The 14,964-nt window shown below is 38.1% G+C and overlaps 2 protein-coding genes across 12 annotated transcripts in view; one reads left to right on the top strand and one right to left on the bottom strand.

Annotated features, from left to right (window-relative positions):
• The window catches only part of NF1 (neurofibromin 1), a 246,875-nt gene that overhangs the window by 63,360 nt on the left and 168,551 nt on the right, over positions 1-14,964 (bottom strand). The gene's annotated exons all lie outside the window — the stretch shown is intronic.
• On the top strand, positions 6,557-10,892 carry OMG (oligodendrocyte myelin glycoprotein). The gene is made up of 2 exons (XM_015082599.3): positions 6,557-6,787; positions 7,635-10,892. The coding sequence occupies exons 1-2, from the start codon at positions 6,785-6,787 to the stop codon at positions 8,961-8,963; spliced, it is 1,332 nt and encodes a 443-aa protein (XP_014938085.1). The 5' UTR covers positions 6,557-6,784; the 3' UTR covers positions 8,964-10,892.

Below are 14,964 nucleotides of genomic sequence, written 5' to 3'. Positions count from 1 at the left end.
ACCGTGAAGAACTCCTCATAACTGTGGGGGTTTTCAGAACAAATTCAGTATTTATTTGTAGCACTGGTGTTCAAGAAACTAACAAAGCTCCCACTTTAGTAAAAAAACAAAAACAAAAACAAAACACTAGCGGGCTTTTTTGGACACTGGAATTTTATATACAATATTTCCCTTTAAGTCTTTTAAACCATCCCTTACTGACCATTAAAAAGCCTTATCTGCAGAAACACTTCCTTGGACTTATTTTCCTGGCGTTTATTCCTGAAGCATGTCTCTTGCCACATTACATTGGTTCTTTGTCTCCCACTTGAAAGCGCTTCTTTCATGTTGTTTTTCAAACTTAGCATTTTTAAGGTTAATCCTACTCAGCAGCAATCAGGAGTTTAAGAATCTCCTATGAATTTCCTGAATTCTATTTAGGATAAATAAGCTATGTTTTTATATTTGGTCAAGACTTTGATGTGCTTTAAATCATCATAACCTTTCTCATTTCACATGTAAGATGGTTACTCAAGAGGCTCTTTCCACACTTTTGTTCTTCTTTCTCATTACCTTTTTTCCTGATCTCTTGAAGGATGGGTGCTGGGAAATATAGGGAAACACCAACTCTTACGGATAAATCAGGAGCCGATGACCTGGTCATAGTCCCACCTGATTTCTTCAAACCCTACATGCAGCTTTCTTCCTTCTGTTCTCTGTACAACTGAAGAACAGTCTTACTGTCAGCAGCTAGTTTTGGGTGTTGTCTTTTTTAAAAAATTCTCTGCCAGGGGGAAAAAGAATTCCCATTTACTGCATGTAATTTTCCCCACTGAGGTCAGTGGAAGCTGAGCAGCCAAACAGTGGCAATCCTTGCTTAATCAGCAGAAAGAAATGCAAGCTAATAAAAGACATCCAGGAGAGAAGAAAGTGCTGGAACAAAGAAAAACCTACAAAAAAGATGGAAGAGCCAGGATCCAGAGTGGAAGAAAAATTTTGTTTCATGAAAATGGGAAAAGGACACGGCCCAGGGGGATAAAACATAGACTGAACTACCATACGGCAGTGGTGCTCTTACCAGATCAGCACTAACCAGATTCAGAAACAACCCTGAAGACCATCCAGTTCAACTCCTTTTATTTGTTAACTGATGAGAAAATAGGCCAGAAAGAGTAGTGACTTGCTTAGTAGCGGTGCTAAAAGCTGAGTTTGTTCCCTGACTCCTGGGTCAGGACTCTTTTCACTAGTAGAGGACCAAAGAGCGCCTATGTCATGCATTGCAACATATATGTATCACACATGTACTCCACTTGGTGTTGGTAGTGGGGGACACAATGATCTGTGCTGTAATTGTTATTACCTAGTTCTAATCAAAAAGTAACGTAGCAAAATATTTGGGCACCTATAGTTAAAACATTATAATAATCATGCACTGTGATACTTCTACCTGATTAGACAAATGGAATGCAAAGTCCAGAACTAGACTCAAATCTCAAATCAGTGGAAGAAATATGGGGACAATTGGACAGACATTTGGAAAAAGATAAAATTGGATCCATACATTAGGATAAGCACCAAACAGACCAGAGATATAAATATAAAACATGAAATTATATAAGTAATAGAAGAAAATATGAGAATTGCTTTATAACCTGGAAGAAAAAAATCTTCCCAGCTGAGACTCAAACTCCAGAAGCAATAAAAAGAAAAGGAAAATCTAATTATATAAAAAACTTTTAACTGTCAAAAAACAAAAAGCAAATTCCACTGTAATAAAGTCAAAGGCAAACTGGAAAAAATTTGCAACCATAAGACAAAGGGCTAATATTTCTGAGTTAAAAAAAAAAATTCTGTTTGGGGGGAAGGAAGGACCCACAACAATATAGAAAAAAGTGTCCAAAATGTAAAAGACAGTCACAGAAGAAAAAATTTTAATGGCTCCTGAAAACAGAAAGATGTACAACTTTCTTCAAATTAGAGCACTGTATTTAAAATTACCCTGAGATACCGATCCCAGCGGATTGCTATAAATCCCACAGTTCAACAACAAAGTGTATGGTGAGGTGACAGAGAATGACACCGTGATTCACTGTTGAGGGGGCTGCAGAATGGTATGGACTACACAGAAAAATGCGGTAATATCCAGACACATTCCAAATGCATTTACCTTTTCACCAAGCAATCCTACTTCTAGGAATCTTTTTCAAAGATTCATCGGACAAAATATGAAGTTACTTAGGTGCCAGGGTATTCACTGGCATTATCTGTAACAGCAAAAGTCTGGTAACAACACAGATGTTCATAATAGGGACTGGTGGAATAAACCATAGTAAGTACAATCCCATAAAGAGTACTAAGCATTGTGAAATGAATGTGAAAGATCTCTATTTGCTGATGGGAAATGATCTTCAAGATATATTAAGGAAAAAAAGAATAAGATGTATAACAGCATATTTAGTATACAGCCCTTAATACAAGCAAAGGGAATAAGAACATACAATACATACATATTTTAATATGTTTGCAAAAAAAAAAAAAAAAACAAAAACAGACAGACAGACTGTTAAGATAAAACCAAAAGTTAATACAAATAGTCACCAATAGGAGGAAGAATAGAATAGGGTGAAGGGGACACAGAAGCAAGATTTCTCTGAATATATCTTGTTATATAGTTTTGACTTAAGCAGTCCCTAAAAACTATTAACTAATAGAAACAAATGAACCCAACTTTATGTAAAGTTGGTGACATAAACATAGAGAAAAAAACATTATTTCAAGTTGTATTAGACAACAGAATGGACTATACATCCTTAGTGAATTATATTCTAAGAACAAAGAGAACTACAAAGAAATCTTAAATTTTATTCAATAGTGTGTAATCTGTCTCTAGCAATATTGGCATTATTTGAAACTATTGTACGATGATATGAATGAACAATTTTGTTAATGCTGTGAGGAACCATTTATAGGAAATATGGTGGACAGAGAAACAAATTAAATGTTTACGAGGAAGCAAACATAAATCCAGAATGAATAAATGAGTTCTGGCAACAAGCCAGTGGCATGGGAAAAAAAGGGGTGGGGAGGTGGGACAAGAAACTGATCCACATGGGTTCTAACCTGATCATTTCTATCTTGTCAGTTCATCCATGCCATTAAAAACTTTGTTGAGTACTCTTGTTTCCAGCAGAAAATTCAGTCTGAATAGCCAACTACGTTACCAAAAACAGAAAATGTAGTACTTTTACTCTCAAATAAGCATGACAGATGTTATGAGTATAAGAAATGAAGAAATGAAGGGGCGCCTGGGTGGCTCAGTCAGTTAAGTGTCGAACTTCAGTTCATGATCTCACGGCTCATGGGTTCAAGCCCCCTATCAGGCTCTGTGCTGACAGCTTGGAGCCTGGAGCCTGCTTTGGATTCTGTGTTTCCCTCTTTCTCTGCCTTTCTCCCGCTCATGCTCTGACTCTCTCAAAAATAAACAAAGAAACAAACAAACAAACAAACAAAAAACCCCCCCAAAAAAGGAAGAAAGAAAAAAAGAAAGACAGACAGACAGACAGACAGACAGACAGGGGTGCTAGGGTGGCTCAGTTGGTTAAGCGCCCAACTCTTGGTTTCAGCTCAGGTCAGGACTTTGCATTCTGTATTAGCCCTGCACTGGGCTCCGTACTGTCAGTGCTTGAGATTCTCTCTCCCTCTCTCTCTGTCCCTCTCAAAATGAATAAACTTAAAATATTTTTTTTAGGGGCGCCTGGGTGGCTCAGTTGGTTAAGCATTCGACTCTTGGGTTTGCGCTCACGTCATCATCTCACAGTTTGTGAGTTCAAGCCCTGCATCAGGCTCTGTGCTGTCTCCCTCTCTCTCTCTGCCTCTCCCCTGCTCACGCTGTCTCTCTCAAAATAAATAAACTTAAAAATATATATAAGAATAAAAAAAATTTTTTTTAAGAAATAAAGACAAACTACTGTACTCTTATGGTGATGAGCACTAAGTATAGAATTGTTGAATCACTATATTGTACACCTGAAACGAATAGAACACTGTATGTCACCTATACTGGAACCAAGATTTAAAAACTTCATAAAAATATAAAATGGGAATCAGTAAAAAAAGAAAAAAAAACCATACAGACAGACAGACCGACTGGGCTTCTAAATTGTTGATTACCATGGGACAGTTGTTCCCTGGCAGGGCAATCTGTTACACCTTTCACAAGGTTGGGGTAATATATCCTAGGACAGGGCATTTCACAAAAGAGTATGTTAAATGAATATACAGCTTAGTCTCTAGAATATAATAGTTGCTTCAATAGCTGGAACTCCTGACTTGACAGACTTATCTAAAATGCAATTTGTCTGAAATCGTATCTAAAATAAGTTTTAACAAACACTTAAGGCTATACAAAATTATTTGAGTAATAGTAATATATGGTATTATTTTACTTGATGAGAGCTTCCAAAAACATAAGGGCAGATTGTTACAATTCAAATATATTAAAAATGTTTCCCCTTTATCTTTTTGAAAATTTTACAATAATCTTTGAATAATAGGAAGCAATTTGGTTATGTCCCCAAACTTGAAATGAGAAATACTGTCACTACCATCGTATTGGAATTTTCTAGTATATACAGCAGAATCTCAATAAATCTTAATCTCAATAAAGCCTAAACCCAAATTCATTTGAGTCCGTAAGTTAATGAAATAACATGTTCCTGGTTTCAGGGAAAAAAAAGTACTGGTAAGTATAATGGGACTGGGTAATTCTATTTCCACATTGATGTAATGAGACTTCCTAAAATTGTAACAGAGATTTAGGTGTCTGGTAAGCTGACCCTCAGTCTCATCCCTTGAAGTATAACAGTATATACAGGAGCTAAAATGTAAGAAATCTAAATGTCAAAACAATCGTTCTCTATTTCCACAATATTGCTGAACGTAGTATTTTTAACACATTACTTTTAAGCACTAAGATTGATGACTGGTTTCTGAAATCCATAGAAAGAATCTTATTAAGAGTCCAAGGGTGAACTCTCCAAGTAAAGTGGGAATAAAGCACCTAATCGATAATAAATCTCTAACACTGCAGACTTTTAAAATATAGATATTTTTTGAGGAACATGAATTTCATACAAAAGGTGACTCTTAGAGTATAGTTTCTTTTCTAAGAAAATAAACTTCAAATTTTAATATAATAAATTCTGTTTGGGGTAAAATCTGGGGCAAAGGAATGGCAAATTTAGAGAAAAACAAAGGATTAACAACAAGGCATAAGGAGATCTTCTTTACATGTAACATGCTAAGAATTGGTTTTTAAATAGTAACAATTTGGTAATGAAAATCCCATAACTTTATTTGCTTTCTTTTCTAAGGTAAAGTGGATATTCTGGGAATTAGATTTGAGCTTTTACAGATTATTCATACAATCAATCCACTAAAGGGTGAAGCAGAAGCTACTACAAATCTAGTCACATTTTCTAAAACTCATGACCAAAGTTTTGCCTTTGACGTTATTTTGTGCAATTTTATCTCTTTAAAAAATTTTTTTTAATGTTTATTATTTTTGAAAAACAGACAGAGCACAAACAGGGGAGGGCAGAGAGAGAGGGAGACACAGAATCTGAAGCGGGCTCCAGGCTCCGAGCGGTCAGCACAGAGCCCGACATGGGGCTCAAACTCACAAACCCTGAGATCAGGACCTGAGCTGAAGTCAGATGCTCAACTGACTGAGCCACCCAGGCTCCCCTATGCAATTTTAAAACTATAAATTGCTTTCTCAGTAAGGCAAAATGTGAAACGTTCTGAAGAAATCACCTAAAATTGATACAATTATTTCTAAAACACAAAATCAAATGAATACATGGTCACTCCTGTTGTATCGAAGATGTCTCTGGACGGAACAATACATATACCCACTCACTAAACGAAGTTGAGTTGCATAGAGAAAAAAGATCCTTAACCTAAAAGACATAAAATAAAACATGTTTATCTGACCATATGAATTTAACTAAAAGCATGAGATGCTCATTTAAAAATGTAGTCTTGCTTATGTGTAGTCTGGGCTAAATGATCCTTTGTACCAGAAAGATAATGACAAAATAACCCCATATGTAAGTACTTTGGTACTTCCGAAAAAGGAAGATTGAAGTGGTTGATAAATCTGAAAAGCTGATTATACATAATAATCAGCATGTTGGGGGAGCACCCAAAAATGAAACATAGATTGTATTCTGTTATTTTAAAAAGTGACAGGACAACTGAACCATTTTAGAAGAACATGAAAAGGCAGGAGTTAAAAATAGTTAAATTAACAGCTTAGAAAAGGATGGTCAAGTTCGTGTTCAACATTTTCCAACGTGTAAAAAGAATAAGGAGTAGAGGCTTTAAAAGAGAATCGCACATTCTTCATGAGGCAATGTCAGAATGTGGAACCTGAGCTCAAATACACAGAAATGAGTGAGGGCCAGGTCTAATGGGCACGAGGCACCACATCCTCTGGCAAATTGGGAGGTAGATGGGCATGCTCCATGCTGTAAATTAAAAAAAAAAAAAACAACAAACTTGGGGGGCCCATTTTGTTGCGTGTGCACCTCTTGCACTAAATTTGAGTCAGCACCAATGACAGCGCTGCAGTCCTCTGTGGACTGATCAGGTGGCTGCAGAGCTCGGGCTCACAGCCGCACAACGCAGCTGAGCGGGCAAGCACAGCCCACAGCCAGAAGCGGCTCCCACTCTCCAGAGCAAGGCGACCTTTAAAGCTTAAGTTTCCCGGAGAAAATGAGATGCTGCTGCTGAAGACGACACTATGGTAAGCTGTTATTTAGATCAGTAAAAGACTGACTTGGGAATTTTTTTCCTTTTTTTAAAGAAAAAGTCAACGTGAGGATTGAATATATATTCAGTAGCAAGCAAGTGCATGCACCAGAAATTTGCTGCAGTGTCAGTGGAGGGGTTTCTTTTTAATATTCATTCACTTGGTAAATATACACGCTGCTTTCTTTTAGAATCGGCACTGAAATAGACATAAAAAAATCACTATAAAATGGGAGGTTTAAATTATGGTATTGGTCTGAATTTTTCAAGTGCCTTGAAATGTTTTGCTAGGACATATTTATCCCAAAGAGACAAAGATGAATTTCAAAGTACTGTCTTAATATCTAAATCAAATCTTACTCTATACACAATATTGACTATTACATTACCGCAGAGATTTAAACCCCCCCCCCCCCAAAAAAAAAACCCAAAAAAAACCCAGGCACGACAGCCATTTTTTCCTATCTGAGTAAGAAGGGATATTCTCAAAAAGAGTAACAGCTTAAGATTCTGACTCTCTATTTGCAGAGAATGCCATTTTGTAATTTTAAGGCTCTGGGAAGGTAAATAAGAAAGACTGGTAAAGGAAGGGAAAAAAGAAGGGAGAAAATACAGGAGCAAGTAGGGGGAGAGAGTCCCTCTCTACCACATAGCCCCAATTGAAGGATTAAGCATTTGGACTATAAATGAAGGGGAGCTTTGTTAGTTTAATCACTGGAACAATTATAAAAGGACTCAACAACAACGAGGTTTATTGAAAATTTTGCCTAATGCTAACTGACCCATGCAGATGCCTAATTGTGTTTGCATATTAAAAGAAGGGTGTATCTGTTTGTTTCCAGGCTTTGATGGAATATCAGATATTGAAAATGTCTCCCAGCTTGTTCATCCTTCTGTTTCTGACACCTGGTATTTTATGCATTTGTCCTCTCCAATGTATATGCACAGAGAGGCACAGGCATGTGGACTGTTCAGGCAGAAACTTGACTACATTACCATCTGGACTGCAAGAGAATATTATCCATTTAAATCTGTCTTATAACCATTTTACCGATCTTCATAACCAGTTAACCCAATACACCAATCTGAGGACCCTGGATATTTCAAACAACAGGCTCGAAAGCCTGCCTGCTCAGTTACCTCGGTCCCTCTGGAACATGTCTGCTGCTAACAACAACATTAAACTGCTTGACAAATCTGATACTGCTTATCAGTGGAACCTTAAATATCTGGATGTTTCTAAGAATATGCTGGAAAAGGTTGTTCTCATTAAAAATACACTGAGAAGTCTTGAGGTTCTCAACCTCAGTAGTAACAAACTGTGGACAGTTCCAACCAACATGCCCTCCAAACTACATATCGTGGACCTGTCTAACAATTCCTTGACACAAATCCTTCCAGGAACATTAATAAACCTGACAAATCTCACACATCTTTACCTGCACAATAATAAGTTCACATTCATTCCAGATCAAGCTTTTGACCAACTCTTTCAGTTGCAGGAGATAACCCTTCACAATAACAGGTGGTCATGTGACCACAAACAAAACATCACTTACTTATTGAAGTGGGTGATGGAAACAAAAGCCCATGTGATAGGGACTCCCTGTTCTAGCCAAATATCATCTTTGAAGGAACATAGCATATATCCCACACCTTCTGGATTTACCTCAAGCTTGTTCACCCTAAGTGGGATGCAGACAGTGGACACCATTAACTCTCTGAGTATGGTAACTCAGTCCAAAGTGACCAAAACCCCCAAACAATACCGAACGAAGGAAACAACGTTTGGTGCCACTCTAAGCAAAGACACCACCTTTGCTAGCACCGACAAGGCTTTTGTGCCCTACCCCGAAGACACATCCTTAGAAACCATCAATTCACACGAAGCAGCAGCTGCAACTCTAACTATTCATCTCCAAGATGGAATCGTTACAAACACAAGCCTCACTAGCTCAACAAAATCGTCCCCAACACCCATGACCCTAAGTATTACTAGTGGCATGCCAAGTAATTTCTCTGAAATGCCTCAACAAAGCACAACCCTTAACTTCCGAAGGGAAGAGACAACCACAAATGTAAAGACTCGCTTACCTTCTGCGGCAAGTGCTTGGAAAGTCAACGCTTCATTTCTCTTGATGCTCAACGCTGTGGTCATGCTGGCTGGCTGAGGGGCCGCAGCGTTTGAAGCCAATGAAAGAGCTCCCCCCTGATGTACAGTTGGGAAAATATGCCCCTATCTAACCAGTGATTCAAGCTACATAAGTATTCGAGAAAGCCAGTCTCACATTTCTGACTCTGATGTACACGAAGTAACTTGTCTTAAAGAAAAGAAGTGCACAATGTCTCGGTACTCGCTGCTATTTTACTGTCTTAAGTAACACGACTGAGTTTCTTTCTTTTTAATGAAATGTTTTCTTTTTGAGGCTTCAATTTACTGCACAAAATGTAAAGCATCTAAACTTTAATATGTATTTTATGTATGTTTACACTGTCAAACATCTGGGAAAAAAAAAATAAAAGGTCTATGCTCATAATTGTGTCATTTGGCTTTCTAGTCAGACCAACTTAATCTTTTCAGTGTAATTGAAATGACCGAACCATTTTTGTCCTAGGGTACTCTGGTAAAGTCTGTGCGGTAGATGAAAGAAATGTTGGAGGTATCCAAGGATTTTGCCACTAAAGTGTAACTGTGGTTGCTACCCCATGAATGGTTATGCCACATCATTATTTTACACACAAGCCATAATTGTTTCAAATCTAAATGATGTCCTGCTTCTGAGGAACTCTTGGCTACTTTACAGATTATATAATGGACAAAAGCTCTTCAAAAAGCTAGAAGACACTAGGCTTTGCATTTTAATCAGGAAAGTTTAACGGCTTTGTTTTTTGCATTTAAGGAAAGTATTAAAAATATCATAAAAAGTTTGGCTTTACAGATATGTAAAGGGACAGTTTTAGCGCATATTTAACAGACCATTTACTAATGAAAAATTTACACATTTACAAAATGAAAAGTCTTCTACGTAGAGGAGAGGGAAATTTACCTTTTGTACGTCGGATGTCAGAATCTGATTTACCTCAATTAAAAATAAGGATAGATTAGGGATAAAATCCTGGGGGTCTAACAAACATGGGCACTACTAAGGAAGAAACAGGCAAGGAGAAGGGGAAGAAAAGACGGGGTTCATCTGGTGCCACAACTGGGTGATGAACCCAATACAACACACAATATAGGACTAGGGCTGGGCCTAAGACCGATGTTCACACTCCAAATCAAACTGCACTGGCACAGCTAGAAGAAAATGGCGAATTTTCTACAAATACAAAAAAGAAAGCCACCTTATGAATTAGAGACGAACAAAAGTAATAGCCACGAGTCAGAAAAAGAAGCCCTGAAACAAGGCTAGATTAAAATGCAAGACAGCATAGCTGAAATAGGCCACAAATGAGGGATTTAAATTGTGAGACATAAGGAAGGCTCTATTTCAAGCAATTCCTAGAGTTGGAAGAGTCCAGAAAGAAACTCTGATGCTCCTTCCTAGGAAATTTTAAAATAAGACAAGACTTCTTTCCAGGTTTGGGAACCTTTCTATTTGGAGAGACAGAAAAGGAATAACCCTCTAACGTACTCTTTTGGCTTTAAAGGCCCGGGCTTATGGGAAAACTACTGTTAAGCTTCAATAAGGCTATTTCTCTCCTAGGCTGACTAGTACAGAGGCTCTTAAACATTCCCCTGCCCCAGCAAACCAACTCACCATGTCAGGGAATCTCACCATGAAGAAAGGGGGTTATTTGAAAAAGTCCCCTAAATGATTTTAAAATTCATTACCTTTCTAAATGGGCAAGCTGCTTCCACTCCTCCTCGTCACTGACCTAGTCGCTTTGCCAGCGATGGTAAAGACTACTCACTTACGGAGCGCCTGGGTGGCTCAGTCGGTTGAGCGTCCGACTTCGGCTCAGGTCATGATCTCATGGCTCGTGAGTTCTCGAGCCCTGCGTCAGGCTCCGTGCTGACAGCTCAGAGCTTGGAGCCTGCTTCTGATTCTGTGTCTGCCTCTCTCTCTGCCCCTAACCCACTTGCATTCTGTCTCTGTCTCTCTCAAAAATAAATAAACATTAAAAAAAAAAAAAAAAAAAAAGACTAGTCACTTACACACCCTCCTCTACCAAACACTTATGTCAGGTTTCTGAAACACATAGAGTGAGCTTCCCAACAAGTAGGTTTCTTAGATGTCTTTCACTCTGAGGGTGCCAAAAATACAATGCTGTCTTAGAAGTGCTACAGGGACAAGTGACAAGAAGGTGAAATTATGGATTACAGCATTAGTAGCATCTATGGATTACACCAATCTTCCTGACTTGTCTGCAAAACGCAAAGGAAAAAACGGAGTAAATTTACAAGTCAACTACACAGACTTCAAATCCTTAGAAAGAAGTATTACCTAGCCTCAAAGTAATTAGATAAACTTCCTTCTAAGGAAATTGTGTTCTTATCATTTTTAATGGAGGAGGACTCATTATTTGCCACTAAGACAAGAACTCCTGTATTACTGGTTCCATAAACATTTCAAAATACGTTAGTCCTCTCAAGCTCATTAGATATATATCCATCCATTCATCCACCCCTCGGGCTTAATTCTATTTTATAAGTAACTTTTGTTTCTCACCAGTCAAGAGGATCCTAATAAGAGCACAAATACAAAGCAAATGCAATAAGGGATAAAATAGCAGGGAAGCATGTGTCGTGCTAAAGTTCTAGGCCTAAATCCTGCTTCTGTCACTTCTCAGCTGTACAATCCCGGCCATGTTACCACTGCTCAGGGTGAAGGTTTCCTCATGTCTAAAATGGACTAGCAGAACTTATTCATAGTGTTTTTCTTGAGGATCAAATGGTATAATTCACAGACAGCTTATCATACTGTCGTGCTCCCCCCCAACACATTCTATAGGCAGTAATGTTGCTGCTGCTGTTGTTAGGGTTATTATTATTATGGATATGCCCAAGCCCAATGCTTTTGAGAAATGCAGGTAGGAATACCCAAGCTCCACACCTTAACAGCAACAGAATGAAAGGGTGTGCTGGCTTCAGTCGCTGCTTTTCCACCCTCCAGAGTTCAGGTTCAGATGTATTAGTGGAATAGGGATGCAGAAGAAAGAGAAACATTCACTATCACAGCAGAAGAAGAAGATGTCTTCTGTGGCTAAATTAAAAGATCACAAGTATGTGCTATTCAATAACCTTCCATAACAATGCTCTGAAGCAGCAGCAAATTCCTTTAACCAACACCAAAGATGTCAAATGAAAGTCAACCTCAAATCTTTTTTAACATTATTCCTTATGCAGTGCATTTTAAGAACTAGACAAAGAATGAGAGCATGCATGGCAAACTACCAGCCAGCATCACAGTTAAAAGTGACAAGTTATATTTCTATTAAAATCAGAATCAGAACAACGATGCCTATTTTGTCATCAGTCTTTTCAACATTATTTGGGACATTCCAGAACAGGAATAACAGATACAATTATATGGAAATAGGAAACAAAATTATTACTATTAATAAACTGAAATAATGGTCTATCCAAAGGATTCCTCAGGAATGCCTTCAAAAAGAATAACCTTAAATAACAAAAAGCATATGGAAACATGAAGGATTTTCTTGTGTGTTGGCAACAAATAGTTAGAAAATTACAGAAGAAAGATACCGTTCATTGCAGCAACAACAAAGCAAATATACAATGCCTGAAATAACATTCACATGAAATGTGCAGGACCGAATGGGGGAAAAGCTAAAAAAGCATTAATGCGAGGTATTAGCTGAAACTTGATGAAGACGATACACAAAGATCTCTCCATTCATTTATTCTTTCACTCAACAGACATTTATTCAGCACCTGGAATCAAGGCTAAGTACACGAGACACACCTTGAGTGGTACCGCAAAAATGAGATTATTTCCGGTATAATTCGTGGATTAAACCAACTCTGACAAATATATTCCAATGAGATTCTTTTTGAGACATGACATAAAACACTTCAAGTCACCTGGAAAAATAAATAGGCAAGAACAGAAAAAAGGAAGACACAGTAGAGGTATCTTACACATTCTCTGGAGGAGAACCCTTCTAAGACAAAATAGTAGGGACATAAAAATAGAAAGGCAGACAGCCACAGCACAGATATGCAAGCACAGTCAGAGTACTGTGCACAGAAGAGAGAATTCTAAGGACTTCCATTTCCTCACAGGGTTGTTGAGAGGAATGAGGGCAAAATGACATAATTCATGTAACATGCTTAGAACAGTGCCTACCGCATAGGAAATTCCCATACATTGTTCACTTTAGAAGGAAAAAAAAAATCACAAATCAAAGGGCAAGGGTAAGACTCAGTATTAAGAATACTGGGGAAACTGGAAAACAGCCTACTTCAACACTCACTTCACATGATACACCTACACAGCAAACTAAAAATGAGAACATTAAAAAAAAAAAAAAAAAAAAAAAAAGGAAGTCTTAAAACCAGCACAAGAATTTAAACGTATTTATAAATCTCTGGGAGACCTTTTTCTTAATTAGGAAAGGGGAAAAAAAATCACAAAGAAATTATCGACGGATTTGCCTATATAAAACTCCCAAGTTTCTTTATGTGGAAGTAATGAGCTGAATAAAAATATTCAAAGAGAATACCATAAAGGAGATTGTTCATCAAAAGCTTACAAAGTTGATAAGAAAAATATTTAGATTCCCAATGGGTAAATGGGCAAAGGACATAAGCAGAGCACTTAAAAGACAGGAAGTATCCTGAGAAAAGTATATGGACCTAGGGACTACCACATAATGACTGAAAATGAAAACAAAATGGGATACCATTTTCATCATTAATTCAGCAAGCAATCTTTAAGAAACAGAAATGAAGGCCGGAGAGCCATCACGAAATAACCACATTCACATGTTGGCACCACTTCTCTGAACGGCAACTGGCAGCCGTGAGGAGGAAACAGCTACCCTGAGCTGCTGCCTAGGCGTCTGGCAGTAGGACAACCCCGCACACACGCAGAGTCTGGCCCTCCGGATAAGGACCCGAGCTTAGGATTTCCACCACCAGTTCCTGCTTTGCTTTTCCTGGTGCACATTGTTAAATAACTACTCAGAGTTGGGCCCGTGAAAAGTTAGTGACTGTCGTCCCAACCACCTTCTAAGTAACAGGTGCTTGTTACCCTGTGCCGTTTCCTGCTTGCCGGTAAGCCGGGACGGAAGCATGCCTTCCTCTAGCTCATTGCGCCCAGCCCCCTGAACACTTCTGGGATCCCTAAGTAATACATCTTTTGACCTTACTTCCTTTGTGTGAGTGTGCCAAAACAAATCAAATCAAAACCACCCCAGGGTTCTCACTTCCCCAAAGTGGAAGCTCAGGTGCTTAGGGAGCTACCTGCCAGCACCATGTGTGTGGTTTGTGCAGGTCATAATCCACAGAGTCCTTTTTTTCCCTTAAATCCCTCCTCTTTTTACAACACAATGTTATATTAGTTTGAAGTATACAACACAGTGATTCAACAATTCTATACATTACTCACCTCAATGCTCCCCATAAGTGCAGTCACCATACAGTGTTACTACAATATTATTAACTGTATTTCCTATTTCCTTTTCATCTCCATGACTCATTTATTTTCATAACGGGAAGTTTATACCTCTTATTCTCCTTCATCTATTTTGCTCATCTCCTAATGCACCTCCCCTTTGGCAACCACCAGTTTGTTTTCCGTATTTAAAAGTCTGTTTGTTTGTTTTGTTTTGTTTTGTTTTTGATTCCACATAGTGAGATCATATGGTATTTATCTTTTTCTGTGTGGCTTATTTCACTTAGCCTAATACCTTCTAGGTCCATCCATGTTGTCACAAAGATGTCATTCTTTTTTATGGCTAATATTCCATTGTGTGTATGAATGTATGTAGGTGTGTGTGTGTGTGTGTGTGTGTGTGTGTGTGTATGTGTATTTATATACCACATCTTCTTTATCCACTCACCTATCAGTGGGCACGTGGGATGCTTCCATACTGGCTTTGTAAATAACGCTGCGAAAAACATAAGGGTGCACCTATCTTTTCAAATCAGTGTTTCCATTTTCTTTGGGTAAATACCCATTATGGTATAACCTGCATATTCTTAAT

Source organism: Acinonyx jubatus, chromosome E1, assembly GCF_027475565.1.
Source record: "Acinonyx jubatus isolate Ajub_Pintada_27869175 chromosome E1, VMU_Ajub_asm_v1.0, whole genome shotgun sequence".
Taxonomy (NCBI): Eukaryota; Metazoa; Chordata; class Mammalia; order Carnivora; family Felidae; genus Acinonyx; species Acinonyx jubatus.
Note: the sequence above shows the minus strand (reverse complement) of the source record. Positions and strands in the feature narration are given on the sequence as shown.